We start from the raw sequence: 21,131 nt of genomic DNA on the forward strand, positions 1-21,131 counted from the left end.
TATATATATATATATATATATATATATATATATATATATATGTTGCGTGAAAAAATAATCAATTGATTCTATGTGGATATAAGTATGTTGCGTGAAAAAATAATCTGCTTTTTAAAGAAATAGAGACTGTAAGCCGTACGTATGTAAGTTTATCACTTTCAGTGTCAAGAAGTAAGTATCGAAGGATAAGTAGATATGCATCATAATGATATTTAACTAATACTTCATGATTGTAATCGTAATCTTCAGACGGGCATTAAATATTTCTGTACAAAAAAGAAATTGAGCGACGCAATAAATCCTGCTTAAATTTTCATGCCAATCCCTCATAATTTATCCAGAATAATTTAAACAATGTATATGTTGTTAAATATGTATATGTTTCAACAATGAAGTCATTTGCACGGTGAAATTTATAAAAATTATCCTTTTAATTCAGTTATGATGAATGATTGTAGGCTTTCAAAAAAGTGCATCATTGAAAGAATCATATCTTTCACGAAATTTAAAAAATATTTCTAGATAAACAAACCATGTCGCCAATTCTATCAAAATGTATGATAATACTGAAGAGATATATGTACAATTTTTATCATATTTCTAGTTATTTGCGTAGCTATCTTACACTAATTATAGTTTACGTTTTTTGTTAAAAATCACGTAGTGTCGAATTTCTTGTTTGTTAGGAACGCAAGAAACTTTTGCAAGTAATAAATGCTACGAAAATAAAATAGAAGAAAAAAAGAAAGAAAAAAATAAAGTATAAGAAATGTAACAGATAGAATGACTAAAACGAAATAATTTAAAAATATTAATAATTTCAAAAATTTAAGAAAAATGTTTTCATGACTTTAATTAAAGAAGATGCTCATACTGAAACTTTTTTATCTGAATATATGATATCCAAGCAATCATATGATGAAGTTATTCATATGATTGATTTTATATAATGCAAAGCTCTGCATTCTATCATAGAAAGATGTATTTTAAAATAATATAGAACGGCAGTATATATATAATATTTCTATATAACATTATACATCTGCGAATAATGATACTCTCCTTGTTGAAACAAATTAAGACAAGTTGTTCAGATTATTGTGATAATCTAGTGCCACGATATAATCTTTTTATAATAAATAATTAAAAAATTTATAAATACATTAGATAAAGAAAAAATTAACTTTTTTTCAATTGAAAAATCTCTTTAAGCGTTAAATCGATCAAATGCAAATATTAATTAAAATATTTGATAAAAAAAAGATAGTTAAAGACAAATTTTGTCTAAAGTAATATCAATTTATTGTTTTAATTTTAGATTTATTATTTATGGTTTTGTTTTATAGGATAAATATTCGCATACATAACTGGATTTGAATTCAATTTTATCTTGTTATAGATAAATTTATGCTTATATAATCTCTCTAAGAAGAGCGCGACAAATCATCAACGATATTTATTATTTCGTATCATCTTATCCGCTTGCTTATAAATACCTTGGACTTTTTTGCAGCCTGCGACATTTTCGGTCTTTTCGGGTGCATGAAAAGAAAAATAGCTTCAAATTTTTTTAGAGCGTATACAATATTCATCGTTAAATTTGTCGTTTTCTAGCAAAAGACAGACAATAACTAAAGACTTTGTATAATGTGTCGTAGGAGAAAAAATTCTATCTACTCGTTAAAAAGTTTTTGATGTAACAATTCTCAAATAAAAGTTTGTCACGCTCTTATTAAACACACTATGTGAAACTTGTAGAAAATATAATATAATATCAAATAATTGACAACAGATAATTAGACAATTTATTAATACAAAATGTTTTACTAATATTTTACTAATATTTTAAAATTTATTTTAAAATTTACTAATATTTAAAAAAATTTGTTAATGAAACAAATACAGTATCTTTTTACTGTTAAATTGCTAGTCAATTTAACTTGTGGCATTGTGTTGCGGTAATTCAGTGAAATTTGCGTTTCAAGATTGAAAAATCATTTCGGCGCATGATTTAAAGAACTATATATGTAGTATATAAATTCACATAGAATTATACAAGCATTTAAAATCCAGTTAGATCGTTAAAAGTATTGATTCTTCTATTGATTGTGTATCTTTTCAGATTCACTAATAATGAAAAGAAAAAGATTATTTTTCGATTGAAGATTCTGTGACACCTAGATTATAATTTTAGAATAATTAAATTAATTATTATTTGCATATATTACAACATTCAATATATGATAAATTATAATTGCAATTATCATATATGAATCTGACGTGCAAAGAAGACAAACTTTTAAACTTAATTTTATAAAATCAGGAAGAAAGGATTATCATTCACCGATGTATCTAGATTAATCATCAACACTGAAGTTGTTTTATGAATTCAAACGATTAAATATTAATCATAATAACTTAAAAAATTATCAAATATAAAAAGTATACATACAATAAGTACTGAGCATTTCGAGTGATTTTGTTTTGAATGGTAAGAACTTTGTATTCTCACAGATGTGCAGAAAACAAAAGAAAGCAACACTGAATACAAAAGAAATTAAATAAATTTAGATGAAAAGGCAAACTATAAACTGTAATATATATGGTACTATATATAGCAAATCGAAATTAAAAATAGTAATATCAAATTTATTTTGATAATCCTTACTATGCTCACTTCGATGCTGTATCCCTATTATCGTAAATATCTCGGATTCGTTCATTTTTTTTTACCTATTTAAAATGGTTTAAAAAAATTTATAAAAATTTATAAATATATTTTTAATTTTGTAGAACAAATATTCAAACTTTATTTTAGAAAATAATAAAATGTAGTATAATTATCGAAGAAATCATAAAAGTTATAAGGCGGATAAAAGTGAGATATATAAAGATATTTTGAAAAAAAATACAAAAACTCCAAATTCTTAAAAAAAAAATAAAACTTTCGAAGTACACAAAAATGAGTGATGCAGAATTGAATTCCGTGCTGTTTACAGAGAAATTGATAGTCGAGGTCGCCATATCTCGATGTCTCCGTTCATAAACTTTTTTAAAAGAGAATAAGAAACATCGAATCCGTTTTGAACAGAAATCGATCAGACATAAAATCCAGGATAATAGAGAAAGAATTTATGTCAAATTTGACATTACTATTTTTTATCTCACATCTTATACTAATTTATAAATTATATATAAAAATTTATAAAAACATAGGCATTCGTAATATGTGATGTTACAAGTTCTACAAAAAAAAACCTGAATAAATAATTCTAAATTAGACTGACTTTTGGTACTTTCAGGCAATGAGTTTTCTTCCCGTTTGCGATTTGAATTTTGATGATTAAATAAATGACTTTTTACCAGTACCTATATTTTTTTATACAATCATTGCCCAAGTCCACCACTACTAGGTGATTATCTGGCAGCACAGCTATGCCTGAGGGACGTCGCAATTTCGAGGTGTGTGAATCGATTTCGGTTAAGACATTACCTCCCCCTAACTTTAGAACTTGTATTATGCTACGACCCTTATCTGTACGAGTACCGATAATTTTGCCATCTGCGTCTACAGCTATTCCTCCGTAGGTACCTTTTCCTATCATACATAAATTAGATATGCTAAAATTATCTTTGTTACACAATAAAATGTTTCCTATTTTTGTATAATGTCGCAGCAATATGTATATCTTTTGATTCATTTATAGTTAGACAATATTTCAAACAAATATATAGTTTTATACATAAAACTTACCTTTACCCTCAGGATATATTTCTTCGGAGAAATCTCCCTTCGCGGAAAACACTTGAATTCTGCTATCGGCAACTAAAATCTCACCGGCCGGACCGACAGTTACAGAACTGATTAGCTTGAACGTGCTTCTCTTACCAACCTGTTAATGTTTCGTGATGACTATACGAAGACTATACGAAACAACTTGCAATGAAAATTTATATATGTATTTATGTAAATAAAAATTAACCTGGAACAGTATCTTGCCGTCTGAATCAAATACGAATACACAGCTTTGACCATTGTCAGCAACAAGTATATGCCCATAACTGTTGTCCACTGCAATGTCTATGGGTTCCTAGAACATAAAAATAACGTCACAATTAAGAAATATTTAAGTGTATTGTGTGTGTTTACGATAAAAATTACTAACTTGAAATGCGTTATGCGTGAAAGATCGGATTGTATCACCTAATGAAGTCATTTCCGTAATCTTTCGCGTTCGCCAATTCACGACTACGAGACCTTGTTGAGATATACCTATTCCCGTACAACTGCGACCCTCTAAGCCTTCATTGTTTATGTGCCTTTGAAATTCCAAATCACAATTGAGTACCTGAAACAATAAAAGAATTAAATACTTTGTAAAATACCATGTTTCTCTATATTGTTTTGAAAAACAAACCTTAATACGAGAATTTCCAGTGTCTAAAATATAGATCACTCCTTCATCGTCCACTGCGACTGAAACAGGCTGGTGAAACTCATCTTTTCCGTTACCACGTCTTCCATATGTTTTAATAGGTTCATTGTGCTCAGTCGTATCGAAAAATAGCGGATAATCTTTAATAGGTCGTTCGAACACCGACAATTTCAAAACATATCGACTTGCAGTTGGTGGCCGAAAGTAAATTTCGTAAGTTCCATTCTCCAGATCTTTCACTTCTGTCTCAATAGGAACATTCTGACTTTCTGCATGCATATTATCAGCAAGCGTCAATTCGGCACTAATAAGATCACCACCGACATTTCGAGGATGACCGTGATAATCTACCGTTTCGACTACGACGATTGTTTGTAGCTTTACTATTGCTAGATCCTTCAATCTGGCTCGGCACAAACCTGTTACAAAAGGCATACAAATATATAGAAAATATCGTCGTATTATAAATATCTTTAAAGCATCTGATTCATATTATATCTTGATGTTAAATTGATGTCATTGAAAGAAATATATAATAAATGAGTAAGTCTTTTTAAAGCGAGAGAACTTTACTACATTATTAATCTTTAAGATACCTGGTAATGTTGTACTAGAACGTACTCGTCCCACGTTATTCAATGCTTGCTCTAATTGAAAGAGAGCGTCGTTATGATTAAACTCAAATGTAATGAAGGCATTCTCCTTAGGTTCGCTGAGAGCGGTTGCTGCATCAAGCTGATCCGACAAGCTGTTAATACGTTGAGTAATATTTCGGACTTCGACCTGTAAGATTAAATCTCATTTGTAAAATAATACGCGCGAGAAGTAACGTTATATCAATATATTCTTATTACCCTGTACCTGATATTGCAATCCTTCACATTCTCTCTCCACTTTGGTTTTCTCTGCCTCAATAAGAGAATGTTGTTCTTCAAGTACGTGTTTCTTGTCACGAGCAGCAGCGGTTACGGCAGCTTGCAATTCCGTGCGACGTTTCTCTATCTTTGCGATAATCTCAGCAAATTCCGTATCTACTGCGCTCAAACACTTTTCCGTAGAGGCTTCCAAACGTTGCAATTCCGTACTCACAGAATCTTGTGCCTGTGTTAACTAAAAACGTAACTCTTAACTCATAAGGATCGAGCTCTCTCATGTGCTATCTCATGTGTGTGTGTGTGTGTGTGTGTGTGTGTGTGTGTGTGTGTGTGTGTGTGTGTGTGTGTGTGTGTGTGTGTGTGTGTGTGTGTGTGTGTGTGTGTGTGTGTGTGTGTGTGTGTGTGTGTGTGTGTGTGCGTGCGTGCGTGCGTGCGTGCGTGCGTGCGTGCGTGCGTGCGTGCGTGCGTGCAAGTGTGTGTGTATTTATGTACATATACGTACATACATATATAATGCACTACACATACACGCGAGCGCGTACACAATTAAATTCTTCGTTACACGATTACGAAGTATATAAGGTATTAAAATTTAAAAAAATGCATTTTATAGGAACATGAACAATACATTTATCATAACAAATTTTAATAATTCAAGATAACATTAACTTTCTTTATAAAAGAATGTTAAATTCATTTTTTAAACATTAAAATTATTGGAAATCTAACGCTGAAATTTGATACTTACGGCATCGTTTTTAACATTCAAAAATTTAATCCGATCCGAAGTAATGTTCTATTCTGTAAAGTGCAATATTCATATATAACGAGATATTAATTTTGAAAAATTGTCGAATAAGCGAATAAAATCGACGCATAAGACAGCTTCAAGAAATTTTTCTTTAAGATAGAGTTCTTTATGAAATATCTTGAAGATTTTTCTCTCTTAAAAAACCTCTTAAAAATATCTTGAAGATGTTTCTCTCTTAAAAAAACTCTTAAAAATATCTTAAAGCTGTTTTATGCGCTGATTTTAGATACTCTGCTGATTAACTTAAAAAAAAAATATTTATTAATGCAAAAGACGCTCTAAATAATTATTCCGAGTAATATTTATTTGTAATAAATATTATATTTAATAACGATTATTTATTTGGAAATTAAAAATTTGCACCATATTACTATATTTTGAATTATTATTTCTCTCTCGAATTTTCTAAAATTTAACGTGATCGTTACAAGAATACGAATCAATTTCGCAGAAAGGATGGCTTAAAATTTGATGTTTTTAAAACTATTTAATAATCATCTAATAAACATTTAATAAACATTATAAGAATGTTTACAAGCTGCTTATTATGTTAACATCTATATTTTTTTAGTAGTCTAAAAAACTATTTTTCTTTAGGGAATAAGGTATCTAAAAAAATTGATTGTCTTCTTGGCTGAACAGAAATGTTATTTTTGTTTCAGCAGCCAAAGTTTCATTTGTATCACATGCATATAGAGTTAAATGATTCTTTGTAACGTTAATGTATTCGAGAACTACATGGTCCAATATTACACAGTTGAAGGAGTGAAATCATTACTGAAATCATCAATCTCCTATATTTTACTTTGAAAATATTTGAAAAAGTGAAAATGATTAAAACATTTGAATTGTTTGTGTAATATAAATATGATATTTTATATTTCTGTTTTTATTCAATTAGCCTTAAACTGGACTATAAATCTTACACAGAAAACGCCATACTGCTTTAGAAGAAAGGAAGAAAACTAAGGTATTAATAATAATAACTAAGATATAATAATTTCGCAGATATATATTCTTGTTATATAAATTCATTGTTGGTTACATGTAAGCAAGAAAAATATAAGGATTCTACAAAATTACATTGTCAATCTTAATGAAATCAGAGGAATATTTATGTCGAATTATGATACATATAAATTTAAGAACAGTGATGAACCATTTTAACTCTATATGCATGTAGTACAAATAAAACTTTGGCTATTTACACTGAAACAGAAATAACATTTCTGCTCACTCAAGAAGACAATTAATTTTTTTAGTTATCTTATTCCCTAAAGAAAAATATTCTCTAAAGAAAAAGTTTTTTAGACTACTAAAAAAAATGTAGATGTTAACATAATAAGCATCTTACAATAAACGTTCGTATAATGTTTATTAAATGTTTATTAGATGACGTTTATTATTAGTTTATTATTAGTTTAAAAAACATCAAATTTTAAGCCATTCCTTTCTGGAAATTTATTTGTATTCTTCTAACAACCACATTAAATTTTAGAGAATTCGAGAGAGAAGAAATAGTTTAAAATATAATAATATGTTGCAGATTTTTAATTTCCAAATAAATAACAGTTATTAAATATAATACGTTATTAAATAAATATTGCTCGGAATAATTATATTGGGCGTCTTTTGCATTAATAAACATCTATTTTTTTAAGTTAACCAATGAGCAGAGTGTTTAAAATCAGCGCATAAAATAACTTTAAGATATTTTTAAGAGTTTTTTTGAGAAACATCTTTAAGATATTTCATAAAGAACTCTTAAAGAAAAATTTCTTAAAGCTGTCTTATGCATCGATTTTATTCGACAATTTTTAGAAATTAATATCTCGTTAACTATGGCGAAAATTGCAAACTGATAGAGAAATTCGACTCAGTTTAGTTTGCTCTACCTGCCCACGAGATTATGCGAACATTACTAGACATCCTGTATACATATAATTATATATGTACTGCATATATGTATAATAAGTACTGCACTTATTTACAGTAGAACATTATTTCGCATCGGATTAAATTTTTGAATGTTAAAAACGATGCCAAAAAGTTTCAGGGTTAGATTTCTAATATAATTAAGTTCTAATATAATTAAGTTTTAATGTTTAAACAATGACTTTTTTGCGACATTTGACATTCTTTTATAAAGAAAGTTAATTTTATCTTGAAATTCTTATTAAAATTTGTTGTTGATATAAATTGTTCATGTCCTATAAAATGCATTTTTTTTAATTTCAGTTTATTTTCGGTTACTTTATATATGTTGTAGTCTTTATATAAGTTGTACTTTATATATTTTGTAGTCGTTCAACGAAGAATTTAAGTACAGGATTTTTCTGAGATACAAATTTGTAGCTATCGAGAAACAAACTATATAACTTTTTTTGAAGAAATGTGTACGCGCATGTATATGTGATATATTATACGTATATACGAGTATTATAATATATATATATATATATATATATATATATATTCTCCATTAATTTTAATGGTAAAAATTTTCACTTTTATTTTCCATTCTAGAGATAAAGTTTTATTGGGTGTATTCCGAAATTGGGTTAGCTCATTTTTTCCCCTAAATGTTGGCAATTCCGTAATTAAATTGTAAAATGTTCCGAACCCGTCGACTGTCATAATCAATAGAAGCCAATATCCTAGGGATAAAGTTTTATGATTAATACTTTGATGATTTTCTAACTTCTAAGCATCGCGCGCGAAAGAATTAGTTTTTTTAAAAGAAATGAAATAGATTCATTAGATGTACTTAATAAATTAGTCAATTATATATTACAGTAAAATTATTTATATCGTAATTATATAATTATGTATATCTTCAATATACAATAAATTCAATAAATGTATTGAAGAAATAAATTTAATTCAGCTGAAAAATTTTCAGCAGGTTTTAGTAAATATTTGGATTTTGTGAAACTATCGTGAATGAAACTGAAATAGTTAATTACAATTACGTAACACACAAGGTATCCAAATATTCTTGTGGATAATAATTCGAAATATTTTTACCCACACTGTGATAAGAGTTCATTCAATTAAAAGTATTGATTTTATAAAACTCTTGATTTTAAGATTAGAATTATATATTGAATAAAATTTCTTAAATAGAATTTTTTAATTTTATAATGTTTGCACATTCTACCATCCACTAGTATAATATTTTATTAATAATGAACATATTTTTTCGGAAATTGCTGCATCAAATCAATATTGTAAATATAATCTACTTCTTCATGCGAATTACAAAAATATGAAACGTGAAACTAAGACTTATTCATTTGCGCGTCAAAATATCGCCGTCATTTATGATAATCTAATCTACAAATTTTGCAAGCAGATCTAATAGAATGATTCTATGATTGGCGATCCGTTAATCCGCTTACGTACGAACCGCTTCATGAGACATTAAGAACACAATTATCACATACATAAAACGGTGATGAACGGCAAATCATTAACGATTGTAGAAGTGTTCCTTAATCTAAAGGTATATATAGATAAATACAATAGTATATCAATAAACATGTAAATTAAATTTGTAGACTAAAAAGCGGCAATCCTAGATATCTCATAGCGTATTAAACTGGGGAAGAACTAGACATAAATTTAACCGAAATACTGCGGATATCGAAGGAAGTCACCATAGTCACGTATAGTTCCAACTGTGTTCAAAATACAGAAGTTGGGATAAAGTAAGGGTCTTTACGATCTATAAAAATTTCTATTTTATTATTTTGTGTTATGTTCAATAATTTAATATCGGAACTTTATTGTTTTTATAGGAGGAAGTTGTCATTGGATGCTGTACCCATTACTGAAAAGCATACTGATTTTAACATTTGTTAAGTCGTGAAGATGATAATATTTAGTCTGAAGGATTAAATGCATTTTCAGTTTGTATAGAACAACTGTATAATAATGGTATTGAAATTCGAAATGCATTTTTTGATTTTTTATGGAGTACAATATCTTTTCAGTGAAAGAAGGCATTGAATGATTTTTAATATATTAATGAGATGATGTATTATAAAAAATATATGTATTGCATTTGAAAATTACATTTTTTATTTATAAAATATACTTAGAAAATTTATTGAAATACGTGAAACATATATATATATATATATATATATATATACATATGTGTGTGTGTGTGTGTGTGTGTGTGTGTGTGTGTGTTTAAAATTAGTGTAAATAATAACGAATTATCAGAACAAATATAAATGTAACATTTACACAAACACATTAAACTGGGCTCAACTTTTGTTCGAAAAATAGAGACAAGATTTGTATCTCAAATTGATGTCTCTCACGTATTGGGAGGGCTCGTAGATGATTTGAAGCAGGAATTTATCTACTGCATCCTTTCTTGCAGATTCACTTTCAAAGGCTGAGCAACTCTTATCAACAGTTATCGTTGTTATTGCTATTTTGCTTATCACTGTTATCGCTATTATCGATGATGATTGATACTTCCCAATTGTAAAATAATGTAAATATTATAATTGCTGAAATTAATATCTCAATAAGAGATGATAAAAAATTTGATTTATTTAATAATACTTTACATCGTAACAACGTTATTGTCATCGATATATAACAAGTGCATTTCTTTAATATTCTTAAATATTCTAAAGCATCGATGTTATAGGAGATTTGTTCCCAATAATCCATCGATATGCCAATATTCATACTTCGGACTGCAAAACGAAAGAACTGGATACAAAATATAAATATACAAAATATAAATGACAAAGATGTCATTTATATCTTTACTTTTTATAAAAAGATTTTTTCTGTTTTATTATTTTTGGAATCATTTGTTTGTATACATCGTATTAAAGAAATGAATACGCGAAAAAAATGCATTTGAACAAAAGAAAATAAATATATAAATATATTTTTCTGAAATAGAGAAAAGATTCACATCATTTCATAAACATTCATTTCTAAATATAACCTAATTTCTAATCATTAATGATATTTACCTAACGATATATTTTCTTAATTTTCCACCAGTCGATAATTTCGTTTCTACTAAATTCAACTAAAATTGGTATTTCTAACGATGTAAGAACACTACAAAATTATTAATTACCGCTGATTTACTTGACTGTCCGACACACATAAATACACAATGATGCCAACTGTTGAAAAAAATTACCCGCTAAATTCTATTTGAAATACCGCCAAAAAAATCATCAGATATTTATATATTTGTTTGTAATTACTTTTACGCACACATTTATATAAGATGAATGTTAGAAAAAAGTGGTACATACACACGCACAGGCACACATTGGGAGAGGGGGGGGGGGAGGGAAAAGAGAGAGACTCATGTAACCCTAAAGTACTTTCATGATTGGTCGATTCTGATTAAAGATTAAGTGTCATTGACACATCTATCAAGTTAGCATAGTACAAAGTTATCAGGAATTAAAAATACTAACACGAAAATTAGGTGCTTTTTAGGTGCTAATTAAATACTCTATTAAAAAATTACCCAAGTAGCAAGTCATGATAATGTCAAAATGACATTAAAATGAATCGAAAATGATTGAAAAATAACTTTTAATGATCATTTTGGAGTCATTCATTTTGACATCATTTTGATACCATAATGACTTGTTTTGCTCCTATCCTTTATCCGGAAATTAAAATTTCATGATTGTACTGCTAGCTTGAGGCAAACTGGCAGAGCATCTATCAAATATCGAGGAGGAACTTCCTTCTCTTAATAGACGTGCAATTGATTATGCTTTATATATCATTAATTTCCACTTTTCTCTTGTTTATTCTGTATATATTCAGCAAACGAAAATGGATTGAAATAGATTGGAAATTTTCAATCCATTCAAATCTGTATTTTAAATCCATAAAAATAGATTGGATTCCATATAAATATTTTTATATATGTAAAAGTTTAAATAAATTAAAGTAGTAATTATATAAAATTCTATAGTTATTATTTTAAATCTTTTATATAAAAAATATACGCTATATACTAAAGGAAATGTTAATATAAAATATACATAAAAGTTTATTAATTAAAAATAAGAAATTTATATAAGTAACATTTATTCTACATATTTACTTCTTTTTATGTTTCTTTTAACTATTAAATGAAGAAGAATTCTCATAATATATTTTTACGGTATATTTTTTTTAATTCAGTTGAATTAAAACGAAAAATTTCTTATTCAATTCAATTATATTTTTAAATGAAATAGCATTCACAATGCATTTTTAAATGAAACAATGAATTTTCTACTCATAAATTTTAAATATATGGCCCATTTTAAAAGAAAAACCTTTTTTTATATTCAACTTGATTAAAAAACTGCATTTCCTATTCAGAATTTTAAATTAAGCAGTATTCACGATGCACACACCACACAAAATATTATAATATTATCTTTAGATTGAAAAGATAGAAACTCCATGCCATTCCTATAAATGAATAAAAATGCATTTAAGATTGAAAAGGATTCACTTAAACATTTATGAATCCGTATTTCTGAATATTTCTGAATCCATTTTAATCCATTTCAATCCATTCTCATTTGCTAGGCACTACTGACTATTGATTTATTAATAATATAATTGCGAAAGAAATTTCATTATGTAAATAAATTAAAACCACTGAATAACTGAAACGTAAATGTTTAATCTATTTTTCAAATGTATTTACATACATATATAATTATCAGGCTAACTTGGAATATACATATATATTAAATTTGCGTTAACATTGAGTTTTTGCATATTCTATTTACCCATTTCATCCATTGTAAAATTTTTCTCAAATAAATATAAGAACAAAATATAACGTTTTTAAAAGTTATTTTATAAACTAAAAATAAATGTAAAATATGTAAGAGGTCGCAGCAAATCTTTCTATTCAATATCGATAGTGATCTATTCATCTTCACGATCAATGACGTTCTTATTATCCTTGACTAATGTACAATGCTAAAGCAGCCTCTTGCTCTTGTGTCTTAGAGGATGAAAGTCTGAACGAAAGTTTATTTGCATGTGTGATCCACAGGTTGATGTATGCTTTTTTTCAGTATGGGAGAGCAAATTGCTCAGCTTACATTGAATATTGCACTTACAATATGTACAGTATGCTTGAGTTTTATTCGTCAATTCCTCTCTCTTTCGAATTCAGTTCTTTAATTTTGGCTACATCTTCCATTTAAGCTGAATTTTTGCTGATAAACAGCTTTCGTTTTTCCCCATTTTAAATTTTTATCGAAAATATAGGTTGAAACATAGCAAAAAAAACAGAATAGTGACTGCTGTCCTTAGTCTAAGTTGTTGCCTCAAGTCTATTTATAAGTCTATTTATAAGTCTATGGCTGATTTCAAAATTTTCTCGATTTTCTTATAGCAGCGCCGCGTCACGAATCACAAATGGATACAACAGCCGCAACTAATAGCCATGTTCATTATCCCATACATACATATCTAAAGATGGCGTATCTCAATGCACCATGTTGCAAAATATAAATTAGAAATCGCGTTGTAGTACATATAAAAATAAGTATCCATCTAAGCTTTAAATAAAATCCGTCAGTAAAAAAAAATTAAATCCCGTCAGAATTATTGCTATCCGCATTTTTTAAATTTTATAGCTTGAGAATCTTTAAAAAACGCTAGCTCTGGAAAACCACCAAATTGGCATTACTGTAAATATATAAATCGCTGATTATTGTGTATAGGCATAAAATGGCGGAACGTTAGTGATTGGTCGAAACTTCGATATGCGAATACGTGTATATGGCGATAGGCACGTCATGGAACAGCACTAAGGGTGTGATTATATGTAGCGCGATACGCGGTACAGAAACTAATTAGATAATTATAGTAACCGTGCAAACCGTGTTGCTTGCTTCTTTTCTTCTCTATTATATATAGAGAACTATTAAAATATGCGGTAAGCGACACTAGCCAGTGACAAATTCACATTATTAAGCACTTTTTAATAGAATTAATTGATTTAAATGCAATTATTAACTAAAATCTTTGAAAAAATACAAGTGTTGATGAAATGTGCATAAAAATAAGTTAATATATTTTTAAAAATTCATATTAAAATTTATTTGTCACTAATCCGCTTACCGCATATTTTAATCATACTTTATGTTTATCTTTATGACAGAAATGTGATTGGATGATTTTCTTTATGCATGTTTTTATGCATGTTGTTTATGCGACTATGCAAGTTGTGTGGAATTACATAATAGCCTTTATGTAATAGAGAAGGAAAGAAGCGGTACGATTTGCGCGATTTCTATATGTAAGAATGTCTTTCAAGTCTCGTAATCGAAAATCTCAATAACGGCAAGTTTACTAGGGAAACATAAAGTAACGTTGCGAGAGATTATTAATAAGTGTAAGAAATTTACTAGATATAGATACAATAGAGATACCAATGTCAGGGCTGTGTGGCAGAAGAAAATTTTGCGGTTTTTAATGATTTTTTATTATTTTAGTGATTTTTAAAATCTTTTAATTTAGTGAATTCTTTATTATTTGGTGAATTTTTATGCCAGCGCCCTCCACTCCTCTTAAACCTTAAACACAATGCGAAGGAATAGCGATAACGATAGAAATAACATGAAATATACAATTCAAAAATATCATACAATATCAGAAATCAGATATACACTAATTAGATACACACTGGAATACACTAGGATACACTTTCTGATAGGTTGAAATCGTGTTATTCCTATCGCTATTCCTTCGCATTGTGTTTAAGACTTTATTAATCTTGTTTTCAATAGACGCTTGATATTTGTCAATTTTGATCACTTGATCCTTTTTGTCGCTGAAACGAGTTTAAGCAGCTCGTGAAAATTTATCTTTAAACATTTCATTTTAAATCATACATTTTTTCATAAGTTGTAACCTAACCTAATCAGTAAACTAACTTAGAGAGCTCACTTATCGTTCATAATGCATTCAATGTTGTTGAAGAACGTAAGCGTTAAAGCGTAACAAGTTTATTTTTAAGAATTGTGCTTATTTGTTTCTGACAGTTATAACAATCTGTATAATGATGGAGACTGTTACAATTGTATCGCCAATATTTTAATTACCGAGACCAAAGGGTGCATCAAAAAGTACAAATACTCAGGTACTGGACGTGCAATGAATTATGTAATTAGTTTGTATTTCAGTTTTCAATTTTGTTTAATGTCATTATCGTGCGTTAGATGTATCAAAAAATGGAAAATGTTTCCAATGATGTTATTGTACAGGGATAAATATATCTGAATATACATGGCAAATGTGGTACTTATTAATTTTTTCGAATAAGTTACATTCTTGATATGATTTGCATTATAAAGACTTTCCTCCTTTTGTTTTAATGCATTTGATGATTTTTATGACATTAGTCTTATTATTACATTTTAGTCTTTCCAGGCCCATTTAGTGAAATATTTTTTCGACCTGCGGCAACACTGGACAGAACGAAAGTCTACCACATCGGTTATAACAAATAACATAAGGTTGGCTCAAGAAGAATGTGGAACCAGGCCGTATCTACAGGCTTCAATAACAAATTGATTATATGTAAGATCTTCCATCCAAAGTCGATCCATTTTCTGTAATGGCGTGACGACAGAAAGGCTAAGTAGAATGTTTAAAAACTTGATGAGACATTAAAAGCATAGTTTTGAGACTTGAGTCACTCGCGGAGATATATATAACGAATGAAAGTCTGTACACAATCACACGCTCACGAAAGGAAAAACAAACTCGCCAAAAACAATCTCACTGTCCGCGTCGAATTTTTCCACCAATAAGAGTTGCCGGACAGACGAAAGCGAAACAGCTAATAAGATGTAATGTTGTTCTTCAAACAACACATGAATGCATGCTTTAGCAACAAGAAATTACTATTAGGAGCTACTAATGAAATCACGATAAGTCTTCTTAACCGATGAATAGGTCGTTTAACAAGAAAAGAATAAAAGCAAACCAACCAATTACAATGAATGAGTTCTAATACACACGAATACGTTGTTTTTTCGAGCATCGACGCTCCATACAAACGATGCCAATCTTCAGTGTCTGTCGAAAACCTGTCTAGCTACATCCTCTGGGATTCCTCTGAATAAATCGGCTTAAAAAGCCTCTTGATAGCCTATTTTTGAAGCTGTAAGAATGTCTCAGGTTTCGTATCGAAAATCTCGCGGCAAGTTCTAAGGAACTATAGAATAACTAAGGAAATAGAATAACATCGTGAGAGATTATTAATAAGAGTGTTAATTTCTTAAAGAGACTGTAACGGAATTTAGTGGTCAGAATATTTGGCAGAAAACGAGAAATAATGGATTAAATATAAGGTTAAGAGGAAAACACTTTTATTTAATGAGAATAGGGACTTGAACTCACGTATAGGATTCAAAATCACATACAGAACTTGACGCATGTCGTTACGCCACACTTGTCATACAATTATTGACCTAGCGTTGTATTCCACTTGCGTCATTATTACCGTAACTAATATCGTAAAGTGTCAATAATATCAATGATGGCGTTAGTGTCAAATATACCTCTGCGTTCAGAGGGTCGATTGTGTATCTCGAAATGAGGTGAAAATTATAAAAGTGAGCAAAGGTTACTAGGTATTGATCAATTAAATTATGAAAATTATAGTGAATTTGTTCACTTTTGTAATTTTCACCTCATTTCAAGATATATAATCGACCCCCTGATTCCCCACTCGGATACACCCAGACATTCAGAAAGCATTTAGATTCTTTTTAAGTGCCTTTATTGAGCACTTTAGGTAGCCTTTAGGTAGAACGTTCAGATTCCTACTCTATCCACTCGGAAGGATGGTTTTTAGCATCCGATTTCTTGAGCCAGATGGAATGAGTAGTGGCGCATTAAAGACTTCCTGTGCTATCCCAGCATATTTGACGTGCATCTACACGAAAATTTAAATTTCAGGTTACGCCTATTATAAACAATATAAACCATAATTCAAAGGAAGCCAATTTAATCATCTATTAAGTTTTACAGGTCGAGAGACTTAGATATTGTAAGATATTTATTTTATATCTTTTATCATTATTATATATGTATTTTAGTCATATGTAATTAGTTATATGTAATTCATATTAAATCTGATATATTTATGTTACTATTTGCTGTAATCGATGGCAAGACACTCTTAGAGTGCGTTCAGATTCCAAATCACTCCGGTATTTTTCGCTCCGTCCACACATCCAGTCACCCAGCGATTACTCACCCGGTGAGGAGTCTGAACACAGCCTCAGAATACAATTACATGTAGCGCGGTATGCGATACAGAAACTAACTGGGTAACTATAGGAACCGCGCAAACTGCTGCTTGTTTCTTCTCCCTAACAGCATAAACGTCGATATGTCTACCGTAATTTGACTTTGCTAAGTCAGGACTGTAAAGTCGACTCTAAAGGCCTTAGCAAAGTTAAGTCGACTTTGTATAGACATCCTTCCAATGTCGACTTTAGGACATCTAAACTTTAGGACGGCGATTTACGCTTACAAAATTGGAATCATTTCTTGTTGTTTAACTATTTTATAGTTAAACTAGGATGAATGCTGAGCGTTGTGGGCATAAATCGGATTACTGCCTATAAGAATAATATATAATCTATTTTTTAAAATAGTCGACTTAAGTCGACTTTAAGTCGATTTGTCAAAAAGCCTGCACAAAATATTCATGAGATGTCGTTGTAATGTACGCGCACATGATTGCGCATGATGCAGCATATAATAGCTAAATGGCGAATGCAGAAATAGCGGCCAGGAGTCTGTTAATAATTAAAGAATAGAATTAATATTATTAAAGATTTGGAAATACAAGTGCAACTATGGTAATGTATTTTTGTGTAAAATATTATTTATGTATTTAATTATTAATTAAAGACATTTTAAAATTAGAATAACGTATATAGTCAGAGCCGGATTGTGTAGGTTAATTATTTATGATTAAATAACATTATTTATGATTAAATAATCTGAAAATACTCAAACAATTTTCTGAGTTGTCGAAACATCAACGAAATCGGCGAACTTTACTTTATTACAATACTTTATTACAACAACCAAGGCATCGCAATTAAATAGTAAGTGTGCATTCTCGCCAGACTGTACTCAACAGCTTTGTAAGTTTAGATGAAGCTAATTATTTCATAATATTTTAAAATCTTTTATGATTAATTATGTTAATACTTTTATTTGTTGTACAGTAAACTCTACTTCGAAACAGATTAACGATTCGAAAAGTATGAAAAATAATTATCTTATATCATTAACAGTGCCATATTTCCTTTGTAACTTTATTTAAATTTCTGTAGAAAGACAACAAAAATCTACGATAAAAATTCCCGGCATTTCATCTATCAGCCCTGGGAAAGTCAAGTCAACGGATCGTCATCAAGAGCGACACGATGAACATTACTTATCTGATATATAAGGTTGGTTAAGTCCTGTGTTCACAATCATACAGTTTATATCAATGTATTATATATACACAATATCAAAAACTTATTAGGAAAAAATGAATTTATTACCTATACCTTTAAAATTTACAATTACAATTTGTGTACTGTTTCTGTGATATTGCTAAGTAGAAATAGAAGTAAATTACAATAAGGACTTTCAATAGCATTTCCCAATGCTTATATTTATTAAAATTTATATTTATTAAAACTTGCTAGAAGTTTGTCCAAGTTTATACTTATTAGATTTATGCACGTAAAAAAGCTGAGACAAATCCTTCTCTTAAGGAATGTTTCTCTTTTGAGAACACAAATTAGACCACAAATTGATTGAGGTTTATTGGATCAAGTCTGTTCTAAATGAACTAATGAGCGGTGAGCACATCTATGTTGATTTATGCTTTCAAAAAGAAAACTAATAAAACTGTATTAACTTCTATGACTTTAAGTTTCACAACATACTAATTTATTAGTAATAAATATTTTGTTCTATAATACTAGAAAAGGAAAAGTACTACTACTACTATTTACACGTTAAGCTACAAAATAATATAAACAATAATAAACAAAGAGCATTAAAGCCATACACTGCTCTTTATTGCGAAATATCTCGATTCGAATTTATTAACAATTGGTCTCACAGACATCTGAAAATATTTTATTAATATGTATACTATATATTAATAAAATATTTGATTTTCAGACTTACCTGATTCCACGGTTCGACGGTATAGAAAATGAACTCTCAACAAGAAATCATAATAATTGTTATGATAAGCAAATAATTTCTTACAGAGGAACACTTACTTATTTGTTAATAGTTGGTCTCTTTAATATCTCTTTTTTAATATTATATTTTTATGTTTATTATATTTATATTTTATATATATTGTTTTTTTATTTATATATTGTATATATTTATATATTGTATTTTAAACAAAAATACATAAAAATTATTTTAAGTAAATGCACATCACAAACTCACTCTCCTGTTCCTATAATAAAAAAACAATAAAATTTTGGCAAATAACCAATGCTGGTATTGTGATAATAGACAGATGACTTTATTAAAATATTAATAGTTATTAATGTTAATTCAGTTTTTCTGTTGCAATTTCTTCATATCATTACAAGCGAATGCAGAGACTATATCCATAAGAAACTGAAAAGATTGTCCAGACAAATGTACGCTATTGAAGCTCTATTAAAAGAGGGAAATGAGGATGAAGTGATGAGATTGTAGCACAAGTTCTGTTATCTTCATTGCCTCTAATGACGTTGAAACAGTTCTTGCGAAAATCAGTTGGAAGTGAATACCAACATGAGAAAACAATTCGTAAATATATTCATATTTGTTAAATATTACTTTAAATGCTTATATTATCCATTAGGAAAATTGTTTTCTCAAAAATTTACTCGCCATCTTATAACTTTGAATTTCGTTATGTTTAATTTCTCATGTAATCATCAAGGACTTTTTTTTATTTATATGTATTAAATTTAGTAATTTTATATTGAGCATTATTGAAAAGGATTTGATATAATATTAAAGTATGACATAATGCAAATAGAAAATTAAGTGGCAAAATTGCTACATAAAAAGATGGATGATAGTCGGTATTAAATTAATTTAATAACATTGACTGAACTTGTTTTCAAACACGTGTATTTCATTTTCGCTGTCGTATATACATTTCTTCTATTCATAATATTTGTATATACCATTTGTGTATATTTTTTGTAATTATATTACAGGAACATATGTCGAATCGGAGGTTCGACGGATAAGCAGTTTATTAGAAATACTTTATCATAAATTATCTCTAATGAAGTAGTCACTCAAATATCATGGACAGGTCAGAAGAGTGATGCAAGCTTTAAATCTACATTCATATCTAAACTCTAGTAATCGGTAACATTTATTTCATTATACCTACTTCCTTATAACAAGGTTTAAAACATTTTTGTGAGATTGGAAACATAGCCTTTTCCATGCAATCTTCGGCGTTCATGAAATTCATCATAAATGTTATTTAAAAATATCGATGAGCTGAACATAATATTACATATCAAAGTACAAAGCCCCTACAGATAATTTTAACAAATGTGAATTACATAAATGCGAAAATTATATTCAAAATTAGATGTCTACTGTTTCTGATATCAGATAAATATCCACTAATATGTCCTAGCCATCTTAATACCTCATCGATGCTAACAGATAATTTTGGAACAGCTTGATTGCCCATACTAATATGGCTATAATATGCAGAGTATTCGCATCCGCTATTTTTAGTCCTTTTGTCACTCTCTTGCTCCTTTTCCCAATTCCTTGCTCTCTCTCTCCATTCCGCCGCTGAGTTGAGAAGAGAGAAGGTTGAAGGATGAAGAAAAAACAAAAGAGTGAAGAAAGGACTAAAAATGGTGGATGCGAATACCTATATTATAGTGTTCTACCCATATTTTTATAATTGTTTGAAAC

At 28.9% G+C, this 21,131-nt stretch overlaps 1 protein-coding gene across 1 annotated transcript; it reads right to left on the reverse strand.

Annotated features, from left to right (window-relative positions):
• Positions 1-3,359: 3,359 nt before the first annotated feature.
• Positions 3,360-20,898, reverse strand: LOC105627847 (tripartite motif-containing protein 2-like). The gene is made up of 8 exons (XM_012209124.1): positions 20,854-20,898; positions 5,298-5,546; positions 5,033-5,219; positions 4,419-4,855; positions 4,167-4,349; positions 3,984-4,091; positions 3,755-3,893; positions 3,360-3,598 (listed from the first exon to the last, which is right to left on the reverse strand). The coding sequence occupies exons 1-8, from the start codon at positions 20,896-20,898 to the stop codon at positions 3,360-3,362; spliced, it is 1,587 nt and encodes a 528-aa protein (XP_012064514.1).
• Positions 20,899-21,131: the final 233 nt, after the last annotated feature.

The sequence above is a fragment of the Atta cephalotes genome (genome assembly GCF_000143395.1).
Source record: "Atta cephalotes unplaced genomic scaffold scaffold00010, whole genome shotgun sequence".
Classification (NCBI taxonomy): Eukaryota; Metazoa; Arthropoda; class Insecta; order Hymenoptera; family Formicidae; genus Atta; species Atta cephalotes.